This window comes from Dermacentor silvarum, chromosome 7 (assembly GCF_013339745.2).
Source record: "Dermacentor silvarum isolate Dsil-2018 chromosome 7, BIME_Dsil_1.4, whole genome shotgun sequence".
NCBI classification, from domain to species: domain Eukaryota; kingdom Metazoa; phylum Arthropoda; class Arachnida; order Ixodida; family Ixodidae; genus Dermacentor; species Dermacentor silvarum.
This window is the reverse complement of record NC_051160.1, coordinates 111,627,523-111,643,476: the sequence shown is the minus strand read 5'-3', so window position 1 is coordinate 111,643,476 and position 15,954 is coordinate 111,627,523. Positions and strand designations below refer to the sequence as shown.

Here is a 15,954-nt window from a genome sequence, read left to right as displayed (position 1 = left end):
AATACGCCCATGATAATATACTAAACCAAGAAATATACAATAAAGTATTTATGATAGGCACTCCACTTCGCTCGAAAACTTATATTGCTTCTAAAGGAGCTCATTTACAGATGCGTCGTACTGACGTGTGCAACAGCTCTGCCTCGCTGCGCGCTGTCTGAATGTCTTTTATAGATCGAAACAAATGGCCTACCACTGTCGTGTCCCCTTTGACGTCCTTACTGTGCTACTGGAAAGCGAAACATTACAAACAAAGAAACAAGCAAGCAAACAAAGGTTATCTTTATTGCTTCCTATAGGCTGTTGATTTCCTCCCTGTATTGTGTAAGGCCCATAAGGAACGTCATCGATGATTTCAATATATAAGCGTCATAGGCCGCAAGGCAGAAGAGCGCACGCTAAAGCTAGTACTCAAGGCGTAAGGTGCGTGCGCGTGAGTTTTTGGGCTGTCTGGGTGGAAAGCTGCGGCCATGCCTAAGCTCACTTCGTCGTTATGTCCAGAGTAGTACTTCTTATTACAGTGCCCGGCTTACAATTTCGGAAGCGCGTGATTTCCTGAGCTGCTGGCATCAGCAAAATGTTCTTGCCCCTTAGCGCTGCTTTACGTATGCTGCTCGTGACGTTCATTCTTACATCGATATGTTTCATCGCACAGGTAGGAATTTTTTTCCATCATGTACTGGTTCAACCGAGCTGCTGTCATATCACTATACTAGCACAAACTGGTTGCGCCACGCACGTTCTTTCAACCTAGTGTATTGCCAGGTATAGAACGAGAATTTCCTGGGTATTGTTCTTTGAATGGTAAAAGTATTGACAGTTGGGCGAGTTGGTAGCCATTCATTATGAAACTGCAGCTCGCACAGAAGAAACGAGCTCTATTGCGTTACCTTTTCCTTGCATGCTCATTTCTCGTGCGCGCGCTGCAGTTTCGTAATGAATTGTTCTTTGCGGCTCTTCTTTCAGTGTCGTTTTTTTCCCTGTTAGTAAAGGTCTCATGTTTTCAAAATATTCTAGGAGTGGTTGCTTACGAAAAAAATGTATTACTACTTTTCAGAAGCCCTCACTTTTTCTCCTCCGCATTGTCAGTCTATTTTATTCGTACTGCAGGATGACTGCACTTTTTCAGAGTTCTAAGACTATCATTGCTCTGCTTCATCCTAACCGAACCTATGCCCAGACATTTCGTAATTTTGCATCTCGTATAGTGCGCTAACACCCTTCACATCGCCAGCACTCACCAGTTGCCTAATCAACTAATCTTATGGCCAGCCGAATTAAACTTCATCTCAGCTCTTGAAAAATATATTCTGGTCATGTTTAAACTCCACAATCACGCAGCGATTTTCCTATCTACCAGCCTTGCCCTATTCCGACTTTATTATCTTCTGTTGCACCGGATTTTCAAACGTTGGAGCAATAAAACTTCGACAACGTTAGGGTCGCCCTGTCATATTGGCGGCCGTATATTGCTATTGGCAGCCTCTACATAAGTAGTAATTTGCGCAGTTATGCGCGTAATTAAGAAAGTTAAGTATCTTTTTTATGTTTCACGTTAGGTGGCTAAATCAAATGAGCAGTTGGGAGCCCGTCCTCGACATTATACGAAATTCTGAGTGAAGTAAGTTTTATTACACTAGCTACTAAACTAAAAGAACTACGCGAACAGACGTTTCTCACTTGGAGGAACTCTGAAAGCGAATCTGACGTGGAGAAAAAGTGCCATGACGTCAACTTCACCGCCCCCCCCCCCCCCAGCTTTTGTCACCTTGCCATCGTAACCAATGACATGGCCCCGCGAGTCGGTGCTTTAGGCCAGCCCCCACTTTTTATTTACTTCCTTTTTTTTTCAACCATGAACCGTTTACAGTTTTAATACCGGTATGGTAGCCAACGCCGGCAGCCGAAAACTTGCTGCGCCGCAGAACGGATCCAGGATGGAATTATGGTGCATATTTAGAGCGCCAAAAATCTCAAGACATTTTGGTACCACCAATGGAATGAAAACGAAGGCAATCTGCAAGGCATTTCCTCACGATGCCTTGCCAGTGGTGAATGTGCCAGAGTGACGAAATCAGAGTGGCGATATTGACGTCACAGGCGCTCTGTTTCCGCGTCAATTTCTGTTTCGAAGAGCCTTCAAATGTGAAATACTCGTTCGCGTAGCTCTTACAGAAGCTTGCTTATACAGGGTGTTCATTTGTAAGTTTTACGGAATTTTAGAAATCGCCTGCGGCAGGTATCATAATTCTTATCATTGAACTGGGTTATTCGATGAGGCGTACATTAGTAACACGAAAAATCGAAACACATTCAAATATTTAACTAAAATTCACTAATTAACTTCTTAGTTAATTACTTTACGACACATATTGCAATTTACGAATTGTAGCTGGTGATCTTGTCAGGCGCATCCGACTGGAATGAATTTCCAGAATGACACCAGTTCGGAGATATGCGCCATCAAACTCGCCGTAAACATGCACTGTTGTTCCACTTGCTTTTTTTTAACCAAAATGCTGTTTTACACATTGAAGCACAAAAGTAACTGGAATGCCCATGTATTTCATCCCACACGTTGGGAAATAATATCTCGAAACTGGTGTCATCCTGGAAATTTGTTTCAAGTGGATGCGTCTTGCCAACTCACCGGCAGAATTCGTAAATTGCAATATGTGTCGTAAAGTAATTAACTAAGGAGTTCATTAGTCATTTTTTTGTTAATTCGTTGAATATGTGTTCCGATTTCTCGTGCTACTAATGTACGCCTCTTCGAATAACCCAGCTCAAGGTTAAGAACTATGCCAGCTGCCACAGGCGACTTCTAAATATTCCGTAAAGGTTAATTTTAAACGCTCGGTATATATATAAAAATTCTTTACTCAGCTAGATATGTTTGAGGATGGGCTTGAAACTACTCATTTATTACCGCCTAAGATCAATGGTTAAAATGTTATAAAAGAACCTTTGTCATTTAGCACATGAATGCGCAAGTTACTCCTTATCTAGAGAATTATAACGTGTTCACTAGGATGGTAATACTAACGTCACCGTGCATTGTATCGCTTTAAAGATAAGAAATGGGGTGGAGGTAAAAGAATAAAAGAACACCGGGTCTTTTTTTTTCTACCGCTTACTGGGACGTGGTCCTTAGCATCCTTTCAAGATCGTTTAATTCTTATCCTTCAAAAGGCTACAATATTCGAAGTATATATGGATCCTGCTTTATCGCAATGGTGGACGAAGCCTTTAATAAAGAGCAGTGACACGGTTAGTCAGCTGACCGTTGGTTTAAACCTTTGGAACCAACCCAACTTATTTTGCCATTACATCGCGTGGATTTTCCGCACTTCCTAACCTCATCATTCCCCTTCGCGTGAGGGATTCGCCAGACGACTGTTAAAGTTGTATTTCAACGCTAGCGGGTCGAGAGCCGCTACAGGCGTATTTGTAGTGAGTTCGGCCTGCGGTTAGGCAAATTTGTTCAGCAGCGTGACACACCCAGTGCCGAAGCGTTGGCGAGTACCTCTAAGTACACTGTCATCTCGGTCAATTCAGGAAGGCTCAGCCACTGAATTCCACAGCAATGGTATAAAAACATTTACAACACAATGCATGACTCCTTGAAAATGCCTTCGGAAAGAAGCTCTCACCATTCACCCTAAAGTAGATTCAGAGCTGCGATCGCTAACCAGATAAATTCGGGAACCTAAAAAAGAAACCTGGCGGGTTATTCACAGTGGCCTAAGGAATTATCAGTGTCTTTTGGTTAAAGTCACTTCGAATTGCTCTTATAAAGTATAAATGACTTGACGTGCTCCTACTGTGTCACTACTGCAACACAACTTTCTGCCCTGTTGCATGCACCCACTTTCAGATGTGTGGGGGGAAATTGCCGATAAGGGGGGGGGGGGGGGGGGGCTTCTGTTTCTTTTCCTGGTCGGTACGCCTATGTACTAAACGTTTTATTTTGTTCACCTCGATCATGGACTCGGATTCAGACGGCGCACAGTGTTTTTGCTAAACACACAGTTCACCGGAGCACTGTTTATTGCTCCGCACTGGACCTGACAAAATGAAGAACTAGCTGTTGACCTTGCAAGCTGACCGTGCTTTATTCTTTCTTGGCAGTCGACACCAAAGCGAAGATATAGATAATCCGACTAAAGCTCATCTTCCAGTGCTCTGTGACCGTTCAGATTGCTAGTAGCATCAAGGATTATGCGTCCGCTGTGGTATTGCGTTCTCGCGAATGACATTCACTCATATTTCATCTAGCATAACCGCAATGTAGACACAGGAACTCGAACTCCTTCCAAGCCTCTCTGTTGGCTCTATGCATTCGCATGCACATTGCAAACCTAGAATCTTGCTGCTAGAGATTAGAGTTGATTTTAGGAGTTTAAAGTTAAAGCTTTAAAAGATTAAGAATATGTTAAAAAGTTTTACATTTCTGGTGTTATTTAGGCACATTGATTAAGTTATCCCTGTTATTCTAGGCCATTAAGTCCATAGACATGTTCAACTGAAGCTTGCCGTTTGCCTTCGGCAGGTCGATGCTCTTGAGTCTAAAAAAATAGTACCAAGCACTGTGAGGACAAATTGTTCGAAGTACATGCGTTCTCGCTCTTATTGTGGATGCGCATGCGTGGTTTCGCGGCGCACCACAGTCCTTTCCTGCAGGAGAACCTGCTCCCAAGTTTGGGGTAGCAAGAGCAGGCTGCATCGTAGATGTGAATGGATCCTTCAGTTCACGTCCGATTACCACCTGTGAAGCAATCCCACCGCCCCTCGTGCATATTCTGTATGACATTCGCACACCTCCTCACGTCTTCCTTTGTACACATGAATAGTGAACAAAGCGCGTGGTGCTCAAACGTACGTTTGAATAAGCCTCCAAAGTTCAGGGAATGCCAGTGCTGGCAGCATACAGATCATATTTTGGTTGCTCTTTACGGTAACGTCGCTAAGTATGCGTTCGTGCGCCCTAATTACTTTTCCGGAAAGTTCGCCTTATGATTCCTTACAAAGAGGGTGGTTACAAGTGGGCGCCCGTACGCCGATCGTCCCGCAAGATGTGCGGGGACGGCGTCTTCTGCTTTTTTTTAAAAGCCCAATCGTTGACACATGTATTCGAATGTGGTTACGCGCTTTTGAATTGGGCATATAGAAGCCCCAAGCAATGTGGGTATGTGTTACATCGTAAGGTCCCACCCAACGCGCGCTCCGATCCCCGAATGAGACGAGTCCCGTGCAAGCATAAGAAAGGAAGCGTTTATTGATCGTAGAATCGGGCTTTTATAGCCAGGAGGGGAGAGGGGGAAGTGAGCACTGCTTGTGCCCACGTGTGACTAGCTTTGTCGTGATAAGCGGCGATGGCAGCCAGATAGGTTCCGTTGCTACATTTCTCTTCCCTTAAGATTGTAGAGACGCTGTGGTGGTTTCCGCTGTCGCTTTGAACGACGTAGCGGTACTTCGCCAGCATCTGCAGGTGGGGTGTCTTGCGTCGGCCCCTGGACAGGTGGTCGTACTGGGGACACTACCTGCTTCGTGGATGGTTCTGTCTCTTCCTTGTTTTCGGGAATAGGTTCACACTGCCCCGGGCTTGACTGGGCCGAGCGCACCTGATCAACGTGCCGCCGTACGGGTCCCTCAGGTGTATCAATGGTGACCATTCGGGCGCCCGATACGGATGCGGTTCTTCCCGGAGTCCACTTATCTCCCTGCCCGTAATTACGGACATGAACGGCGACGTCCGCTGGCACCGTCCACTCGTCCGTTTTTGTAGATCCTGCATGAATGGGGGGGAATAATGCGTCCAAGCGGGAACGGATGCGGTAGCCTAAGAGAAGTTCAGAAGGGCATTTTCCAGAACTGAGGGGAGTCCGTCTGTAATTAAAAAGAAGACGATCCAGGTTATCCCCTATGCTGCCGTTGCCCATCTTTCTGAGGCCGTCTTTAATGGTGCGAACAGCCCTTTCCGCTAACCCGTTTGATTGCGGGTGGTACACAGGCGTGCGCACGTGAGTTACATTATTCCGCTTCGTGAATGTCGCGAACTCCTCGCTGGTGAATTGTGTGCCATTATCTGTTACGATGGTACGGGGAATACCGAATCGACAGAATATATTCCTCAAGCAGCTCACAGTAGCAGAGGTGCTTGCTCTCTTCATGGGAACAGCCTCTATCCACTTGCTGTGGGCGTCTACAAGCACGAGGATCATTGTACCCGCGACCGGCCCAGCAAAGTCAGCGTGTACTCTTTCCCAGCTCTCCTCTGTCTTAGGCCAGTTCCTTGCTGGTGCGGCTGCCGGCATAGGCAGGTTTTGAATGCATCTTTTACAGGAAGCGGATAGCTGTTCGATATCGCTATCGAGACCCGGCCACCAAAAAGAGGACCTGGCGACTGCCTTCATGGCCGAGGAACCCTGATGCGTTTCATGCAAGTGTTCCAACACTCGTGCGCGCAGTTTTTCTGGAATCACAACTCTCCGACTCCAGTACAATAAATCATGTGCTACAGACAGCTCCAATCTCCGGTCAGAAAATGCTTTCATGTCCGCTTCCACAGCCTTACTTGCTGGCCAGCCCTGCAGTACATATCTTACGACTTTTGATAAGATGTGGTCGATTGCCGTTTGTCGTTTTAACTCCGTCAGTGAAATAGTCCCTTCTGAGAAGGTTTCCAACGCTAGAAGATAATCAGCAGGCTCACCTCCGGCCTCCGACTCGTTCGTCTCTTGGGGCAAGCGGCTCAGGGCATCTGAATTGATGAGCAGCTTGCCAGGACAGTATTGTAGCCTGTAGCGGAATCCTCCGAGATACAACGCCCACCGCTGGATACGAGCAGCAGCCAGTGGTGGTGTAGGCCTGTCAGACTTCAGGAGGCACAGGAGCGGCTGGTGGTCGGTGACAAAGGTGAACTCGTGGCCTGCAAGATAGTCCCGAAATTTAGATACACCAAACACGAGAGCAAGGGCCTCTCGCTCCAGCTGCGAATAATTTCGCTCGGCTTTGGTCAGCGTTCGGGAACGAAACCCGATGGGTCTGTTGTGACACTCCCATCAGTGTGAAACAATACGGCTCCAATACCATGCGGTGACGCATCACATTCTAGTTTCAGTGGTTTCTTAGGATCGAAGTGTACGAGCACTCCTGCCTCCCGCAGACTGCGCTTTGCCGTTAGAAACGCTGCTTTCTGCACGTTTTCCCACTTCCACCGCGAGTGTTACTCGAGCAACTGGTACAGTTGTGCGAGCAGAGACGACATGTTAGGTAGAAACTTGGAATAGTATGTGAGCATGCCCAAAAACGAACGCAATTCGCCGACATTCCGTGGTTCTGCAGCCTCTAAGATTGCTTCCACATTTTTTTCCATCGGGTGAAGACCTTCTTGATCTATTCTGTGCCCTAGATACGTGACAGACTGTTCACGGAACTTGCATTTGTCAAGCCGCAGTTTTACTCCACGCTCTCTGAATCGTTGCAGCACGAGCCGTAAATCCTGGCCACCTTCATCTTTTTCCGATACCAAAACATCATCCAGATAAGCCTGAACACATGATAAGCCCTGCAAAACAGTCTCAATTATCCGCTGGAAGATAGCTGGTGCCGAAGCAATACCAAACGGCAATCTGTTGTACGCAAATAGCCCGCGGTGCGTGTTGATAACGCAAAGCTTCCGCGAGTCTTCATCCAAGAGAATTTGATTATACGCATCACGTAAGTCGAGGGTGCTGAAATACTTGCCTCCGTTCAGGCTAGCGAACATATCATCGATCAGAGGCAAGGGGTATTGCTCCAACTCGCAGCATTGGTTTAAAGTGACCTTAAAATCACCGCAAATTCTCACGGTGCCATTCTTTTTCAAAACCGGCACAATGGGCGTAGCCCACACCGAGTGTGTTACGGGTGACAGCACTCCCTGTGACACAAGCCTGTCCAATTCTTGCGTTACCTTATCGCGTAAAGCGAACGGCAGAGAACGAGCCTTACAAAATTTTGGTGTGGCTCCCTCCTTTAGCAGTAGGCGCGCCGGGGGCCCATCAATCACTCCGACTTCTGGCTGGAACACGTCTTGAAACTCGGCGAGGATGTCCTCTACGGCAGACGTGGTCGTTCCCGAATGGGTGTCCGGCTGGGCCCTCAGGTTGAAGATTGGCATTCTTGACTTTGAAATCTGGGCGATCAAGTCACGTCCGCATAGACTGGGACCTGTACAGTCTAGGATGATCAAGGGACAGTCAAAGGATACGCCATTATACGACACCGGCACACGCAATTCCCCCATCACTGGAATTTTTCCGAGGTAGCATGATAGCTTGATGTTTGTGGGCTTCGGAATTGGCCATTGTTGTCGGTGTTTCTCGAAAATTTGCCTTGGTACGACACACACTGGGGAGCCAGTATGCTTGTATGTATGCTTTCCAGTTGTCCCTTTCGTCGTCATAATCCGGTAGCTGTTGATGCGCCATTGGAACAATTCTTTCCGCAGCCGCTGCTTGGTCCCCGTTGTCTGGCTCGTTCTTGATTCCGAGGGTTTTTTCCGCCCTCGTCGCCACTGTTACATCGTAAGGTCCCACCCAACGCGCGCTCCGATCCCCGAATGAGACGAGTACCGTGCAAGCATAAGAAAGGAAGCGTTTATTGATCTTAGAATCGGGCTTTATAGCCAGGAGGGGAGAGGGGGAAGTGAGCACTGCTTGTGCCCACGTGTGACTAGCTTTGTCGTGATAAGCGGCGATGGCAGCCAGATAGGTTCCGTTGCTACAGTATGCTTACCTGTATTCGGATAAGAATGCACGCAACATATATTTTACAAACTGCCGGAGCACCAAGAAAACCAACTTTACCGGAAAGACCTGCGTTGTTGTGCAATTGCGAGTCGTTCATGGCATCGAAGATCGACGACGACATACGACATAGTACATGACGCATCAAAAGGAGGAGCCGCATACGGTTTCCAACCTAGGTCCTTTCCATAAAGGCGCCTCCATCTCGAAACACCTCCATCAGGTGTTTCGAGAAACACGCGCTATATTGCCACGTGCACTGCATTGTTTTTGTTTCTTGATCGGTGATGACTTTTCCCCGGATTATTGCTGTTTTCCAGTTATGCCTCGGTGCAAGGCTCGTCTACGTGTGTTCGAAATTTCATCAATATCGCCGCTAACTCTATAGCCAAAGTGTATCGTCTTATCAGATTGCGCACGTGAAATTAACATGTCGCACCTTCTAGAATGTACGTAAACATAACCCATTACTGGGGAATGTGAAGCGATACATGTATAAATACAGGGCGGACTTGGTCCAGGAGTTTATATCCTACGACCTCTATTGTTGCGTTTTGAGTGCTTTTTTTTGAGGGCACAGCTTACGCAATAAAAGGTTATGCAACTACTCTTTACTAACTGGTAAGGCTTTGACTATTCACTGTCACCATAATGTCACAATATGAAGCATAATGCCTGCGGTTGCAGTCTTGTGATGTGCGGCTGCACTGGTCGGTGCGGTGCAGAACGCTGACTAAATGAGCAGAAAATGCACAGAAATTAGGGGGCCAGTAATGAAGACGCAAGCATAGCAAACGTCGTAAAGGAAGACCGGCACGAGTGGTGGTTGTACGGGGTCGCCGAAAAGGAAGGGGCCACTGACTCCAAGACGTTGTGGGGGGCCATTGGCAAAGCAAGAAGCGTTGAAAACCATTCCGTGTATCGATGTGCAGCTAGAGCGAGGGAAGGGTATACGGACGGATCACTTGTAGCGGGGCAACGTAAACGTTTGCATTTTGTCAAATTGGCTGCCGCCGCCGACAAATACTTACTCTTGCACTATCTAGCCAACGGCTAATAATGTTCAAAAGGTCCGTCGATCTCACGGTCTTATTAAATCGACCTTGTGTGATCTGTACCACGTTCAAACCAGAACGTTACTGCTCCTGAATCAGGGCAAGTTCGGACTTCGCGTTTGACAGTTAAGAGGGATACTTTTAGTATCTAAAAGGTGGCGAGACCAGCCTGAGGCCAGCCTTCTGACATGCTACCCACTCTTAGGAAATGGGAAAATGGGAATAATAGGGACGGAAAAGGCAAGTGATGACAAGGGATGAAAATGATGAGAATTGAGTTTCTACAAGTGTAGTCATGTGCGTATATGGGTGATGTCTTCAAGTAACAATAATTATTTTCAGGCGTCGTCTCACAAAATCAACATGAGAGGTGAGCGTTCACTTTGCCTATTTTCTTTTTCACGCATTTAGTTGCTCCGCAAACCAGTGCATAAAGCATTTGCATATTACCTTAACGTGTTTTTCAGGATGTGGATATTCGCGGCCTCTAGGAAGGGTAATCAATGGCCGCGTCGCTTCGAAGCTGCACGTACCTTGGCTGGTAAGAAAGCCCCAAGCAATAAATTGTCTCCCGGTTTCCTTGAGCGAAGTTAAGTAGGTTCGCTTGTTGATCTCAAGCCATTCAATAGTGCTACTTCAGGGATAGAGTTACAATGTGGCAAATGTTTCTAAGCTTGGAAGTACCATGATGTATTCCTTCTTCACTGAAAGAACAATTGGCTCTTGGAAAAAACAACAAGAACAATTCGCAAAGACCACGGTCGACTTGTGCGACATTACAGAATCCTAACCAAAGACCTAGCGACTTCTTTTATAGGAAAAAAAATTACACCATCTTCCCGTAGGAGAACCCTGAGTAGTATGCGAAGCTGCCATGGGGTCGACTCAAGTTTTCATTAGTTTTCAGTTCGTCGTTTCAGTTAGGTTGAGGTTTCCGTTCGGCTTCGCGAGCCCGAAGTTCGGGATCGGCCTGTCGCCGCTGCCGTTTCGTGGCAGCGGCTCGAGCCCTCTTCTCCGCGGCGCTGTCCACGGCGCTGACACAGGCGTTGACGCTGGCGCTGTCCATCGCGCCCATCGCGGCGTTGCGGGAGGAGAATGAGAGGAGCGGAGCGCGCCGCGTCATTACACCGCGAGCTACAGTGGCGCCCCCCAGCGGAGTATGCAGCGCCTACCGTCGCGCCTCTAACTTAAGCTGCTTCGCATTATCGCGCGCGGAGCCGCAGGTGATGCCATTCGTTGCGCAATCCAGAGAGGAGAGGAGGAATGCCGAGAAGAGAGGAGAAGAGACAAGGAGAGAAGGGGGATGTGGATGCGCATGCGCAGTGCCGGTGTGGACGCCGCGCGGAGCGTCGGAGAAAAGAGGAGGAATGCCGAGAGGAGAGGAGATGAGACAAGAAGAGGAGGGGGAGGAGGATGCGCATGCGAAGTGAACGTGTGGACGCCGCACGGCGGATGGAATGAGGGACGGACAAAGCCCACGCCATAAGCTGCTTCGCATCTAAAAGCGGGTTCAAGCAGTAAGGACATGACACACGTATGTGTTTCAGGGAACTCTTGGCTGACTTGTTTTCTATTTCCAAGCGCCTGCACCATTTGTGAAGCTATAGTGTTTTCCGTTAGATTTTTTTTGCTAAGAGGCAATCACAATGGGCAGACCTCAGTTCAAGTTATAGCGCGGACACTTCGTGGTACGATATCTGGCAATGCGTCGCCAAATAAAATACGGATAACGAAAAAAAAAGTTAAGGCTGTCGGAAACTTTACATGGTCTTCATTTGCGTCTATGAAAAGGAAGTGAGTTAATTAAGATATCGCAGTGTAATAAGGAATCTAGCTAAACCTCCTTTATTCAATATTTAAGTGTGACAGCTCTGACTTTGTACCGAAACAGAAAATTATGAATTTTTTTATTCAACGTAAAACTGAATTAGGGAAAGAGAAGGTGCCTTTGCTGAGAGAAGATTCACAGAGATATCGGATTCTGTTTCGGAATACGCGGCACTGAATCACAGCCGCGGCGGCAGCATAACAATGGCGGTGGAATGCCGAAACTATCACGCACTTACTATAAAAAGACTTGTTTGGCCCTGAACGGAGACACACGTGTCGTCATTTGGGTTCCTGTATGTATTTTGTCGGCTTGGAGTTAAACATCCCGATCGTAAAATCTCACGACACGTATGCCACACATCCAATCCTCTTGTATGATCTTATGAGAACACACATGAAACACACGTGTTCTCATATGATCATTCGAGATGATTGGATATGTGGCATACGTGTCATATGAAATTTTTTTATAGGAATGTCTTTTTTTGCATGTTAGATAATCAAATCCGGTGACAGGCCATAAGTATTATGCTTCGGCAATGTGAGCGTTTATTTTCTGACTAAAGCAGACATACGAGGACCTCGGCGGCTGGTCAGAATGCTTAAGGCCCCCTTTTTTTCTCTGCTTTGCGCGTCTTTTTTGCTTAAGCTTTCTTTTTAGTGTGGTATGGACAAACAAACTTCAAACTTCGTGCTTAAACAATCCAACAAAACAATGCACATTGCACATTTAGTGAGAATGCATTGCGGAGTCAATGGACACATTCTTCCCAAAATGAAGCATGGAATTAAAAATTTCAGCAACAAGACAACGCACTGGGCTAATAGAGCCACAGGCATTGGCGCCGAACTACGCCCCTTACTGAAGCGGCGGAAGCACTGTTACGGATGACAAAGTATTAGACGATTAAACAAAGTAAGGTTCGTAGTTTTATCGAGCGTATAAATTGCAGTAACAACCGTTTCCTACCTAAACAATCATGGACACACGCGCACTCAGGCAAACATGGACGCATCTCAAAGAATGAACGGGGGCAGTCGCTGCAGCAACCCTCACGTGATCACATGGCGCTGCTCGCGGGGAGTAATCGCTTCTTGCAGCTGCTGGCTTCACCATTTCAACTACACCGTGTATCCGAAACTCCCATTACGCAACCTCCAACGTAGGCGCAGGGGAAGACAACCCACAAGAAGCCACCGGCCATCTCGGCTCGGCCTTAGCTTCTGCAAACGCCGTAAATAACCTTTACGATACGGCGCGTACGTGGGCTGCCTATGCGCTCAGCTGCGCCGACAGCCATGCGCAATCATGCCTGGACCTGTCGGGATGAGGCGCGCTCGATTACGTGACCTCCAGCAATAGACGTGTGGGAAAACGGCACTGCTGAAGCCAAAATTCTCCTCGGCTCACCCTCGCAAGCTTTCCCTCGTTCCCGCATCATACGGCGCATGGATGGCACATTGTCCTTCCACTTACACTTTATGAAGAACATAACGACGGTGAAAACGCGCCTGCTGTGTCCAAAGTATTGCTATCACAATAAAAGGAAAAGCTGACCTTATTTCAGTGTCATCCTGAATGTATCTGCACAGTAAGAAATATTTTATATGATGTAAATGGGCAACCGACAAAAGTGGTCACGAAATGGGAGCAACGTATACCTACCAGGAACCACTAGTTTTCATGCATGACGCCATGTGACTAGCCTTGCCCGTCCAGGATTCGCGCCTGCGCGCAGGGTGGCAGGGCCTAAGCTCAGCTAAGTCGACACAGATAACGCCCATTTGAACACTCACTGTCGTTTATTAAACTTTAGGACGCCTTTATACACATATGGCACCGTTCAGCTTGCCAAGTCGGTCTCGCGGAGTATAGACTGGAGCGCTATGCAATCTGACTGAAGCCTTGACTTGGTGTACGGGACGCTGGAACTGATGATTCTAGGGAGGCTCTCACTTGCTACGCACATAAAGAAGAGAAAAAAGATTGTGGAAACGAAGAAGCGCCATTTTCTGCTTTCATTTAAGGAGCAAGGCTTTCTTTCTTGATCCCAGCAGCCAACCGGAAAGAGGCCGCCGCGGGAAGGGATTGCTAGCCCCATAGGTCAGGGCTTTTGCTATAAATGTTCTTTCGGCTGCGTAACTGAGTAACTTATGCAGTTTAAAAATATACTTAAGAGAAAATGATCTAAACTGCATTAACAAACTACTCTTCGACAATACCAAAACAACGACTCTTACCGCGAGAAGACGTTCGGTAAAACAGAAAAAAAAAAACGCATAAACCAAGGACGGGTGGCTACGCCGCTTTGAAATTCTCGCACGAGCTCTCTGTGGCGTCACAGATTCTGATGCATTCTGCTCGATGCAAGATATATTTTTATTGGTAGACAGAAAATACACTCTAGTCTAAAAAAGCCAGACAACTTAAAGAAAGTGTCAAGTACCTTTACTAAACCAGAACTGCCCAAGTGCGATAAGTAGTTTGAAATATGTGACGTCACACTTAGGTACCAGCCATACAGTGTCGGCGAAAAAAAAATGAGAGTTTGACCGTCATTGTCACTCATAATAGTCAACCTACTACCACGGAATAAACGACAGTGCATTTATGCAAAAATACTCAATCGATCTAAACTGATTCAGTATTTCTCCTTAGAGTCCCTTTAACAACGCCGGCTAAAGAGATGTGCAAAAGCGCTGTGCAAACGACTGAGCGAATCTTTGGGTGTTTTTATCATTAAATTTCAGTTTTGCATGTCTGCTAGGTGCATGTGGTCTCAGTCAGACATGACAACAGCAAAGGTGGGTGCGGTGGAAGTATCATTACGAAGAACGCTATCCTGACGGCAGCCCACTGCGTTGTGTCAAAGTAAGCACAGTTCCTTCATACCGCGAGTTTGAACAGTGTCATAGCATTTTTTAAAATCCTCTATGGCTGAGACGTATACATACATGTAACAAATGTTTACAAAACAATTATGGCGTTTTACGTGCCAAAGCCACAATTTTATTATGAGGCACGCCGTAGTGGGGAACTCTGCAATAATTTGGACCACCTGGGGTTCTTTGACGTGCACCTAAATCTAAGTACACGGGTGTTTGCATTTCGCCCCCATCGAAATGCGGCCGCCGTGAACAAATGTTTATTATCTATCTAAATGTGCAAAACACGTATCCTATATGCCTAATCAATGAAGAGAGCATATTTTCGGAAACGTTTCAGCATTAGGCGGGAAACCACAGGCCGCTAACTGGAAGTGGGTTTCACGCTAAGCCACCTATAGCTTTGTTTGGAATTTGTACGGACAGCTATTGTAATACATGAACCATAGGTGAACATTTCATTCGCTTTACTTCATGTGTGTGACACCAATGCAGCCGGAGATATGACATAGGCCTGTCTCCTCTGGCCATGCTTTCATAAGGAAGCGAGTCACGTACCAAGCTTCTGCTTACTCGTCATGTGTTCTTGCTCTAAACCAGCAATAGACCGCTTCGTCAAGGGCACCACCATTTTTCGATATCACAGCGCCGTCTATCGTCCGGCGCCATGCTGGTATGTGGGATAGCACTGGAGGGTGCACAACGAGCGGTCTGTTGAAGATGAGTTACTAGTTTTTGCGTTTTTCTGAGAGGTCTCCAGAAATTTTTTGAGTGGGAAAGTTCCTAGCGGGTCGTAACTAAGCTTTGAGCTTCACTTTGAATATCAAACGTTGACGGGTCCAGAGGCGCTGCCACATCTCTATACGCGATCGAAGTAGAAGGTGAGTCAAGGCTGAGCATTGTCGATACGTAATGTACGTGCAACGAGTTATTATTGTATGTCTAGCCTTGAACTCTATTGAGGTATCACCGCTAGTGATCATTGATGGTATCACCGCTGGAGAACGTGCAAGAAGTTATTAAGGCGAAAGCCTTGTATGTCTCATTAGTCAGTCCACCTTGAGCGAAAACGCGTCGACGACACGAAAGGTACAAAAAGGCTACGAACCCCCGACCTTTGGTGGAAGTCGAACCTACCATCTTTGGTAGTAATTAAGGTGAAGTTAAGGTACTCGAACCATCGATGTTTGAAATTGATGACTAAGCGAAGTACACCAAGTGACTTAAGGGGGTGACTATGCGAATTAAGCAGATGAGTAAGCGAATTAAGAGGATGCGTAAACGAATAAAGAGGGATGACTAAGCGAACTAGACTAAGCGAATTAAGGGAGATGTGTACGCCATGTGTTCGTCTTTAATGCAGCCGCACTTGGGCTTTCGCCTTCGAGTCA

At 46.8% G+C, this 15,954-nt stretch overlaps 1 protein-coding gene across 1 annotated transcript in view; it reads left to right on the top strand.

Moving 5' to 3' along the window:
* The first annotated feature begins 531 nt into the window (after positions 1 to 531).
* The window catches only part of LOC125946927 (chymotrypsin-C-like), a 34,502-nt gene continuing 19,079 nt past the window's right edge, over positions 532 to 15,954 (top strand). The window contains exons 1-4 of the mRNA XM_049671122.1: positions 532 to 655; positions 10,190 to 10,217; positions 10,315 to 10,388; positions 14,446 to 14,549. Coding sequence (XP_049527079.1) covers positions 578 to 655; positions 10,190 to 10,217; positions 10,315 to 10,388; positions 14,446 to 14,549 — 284 coding nt within the window. The 5' untranslated portion in view covers positions 532 to 577. The remainder of the gene's footprint in view (positions 656 to 10,189; positions 10,218 to 10,314; positions 10,389 to 14,445; positions 14,550 to 15,954) is intronic.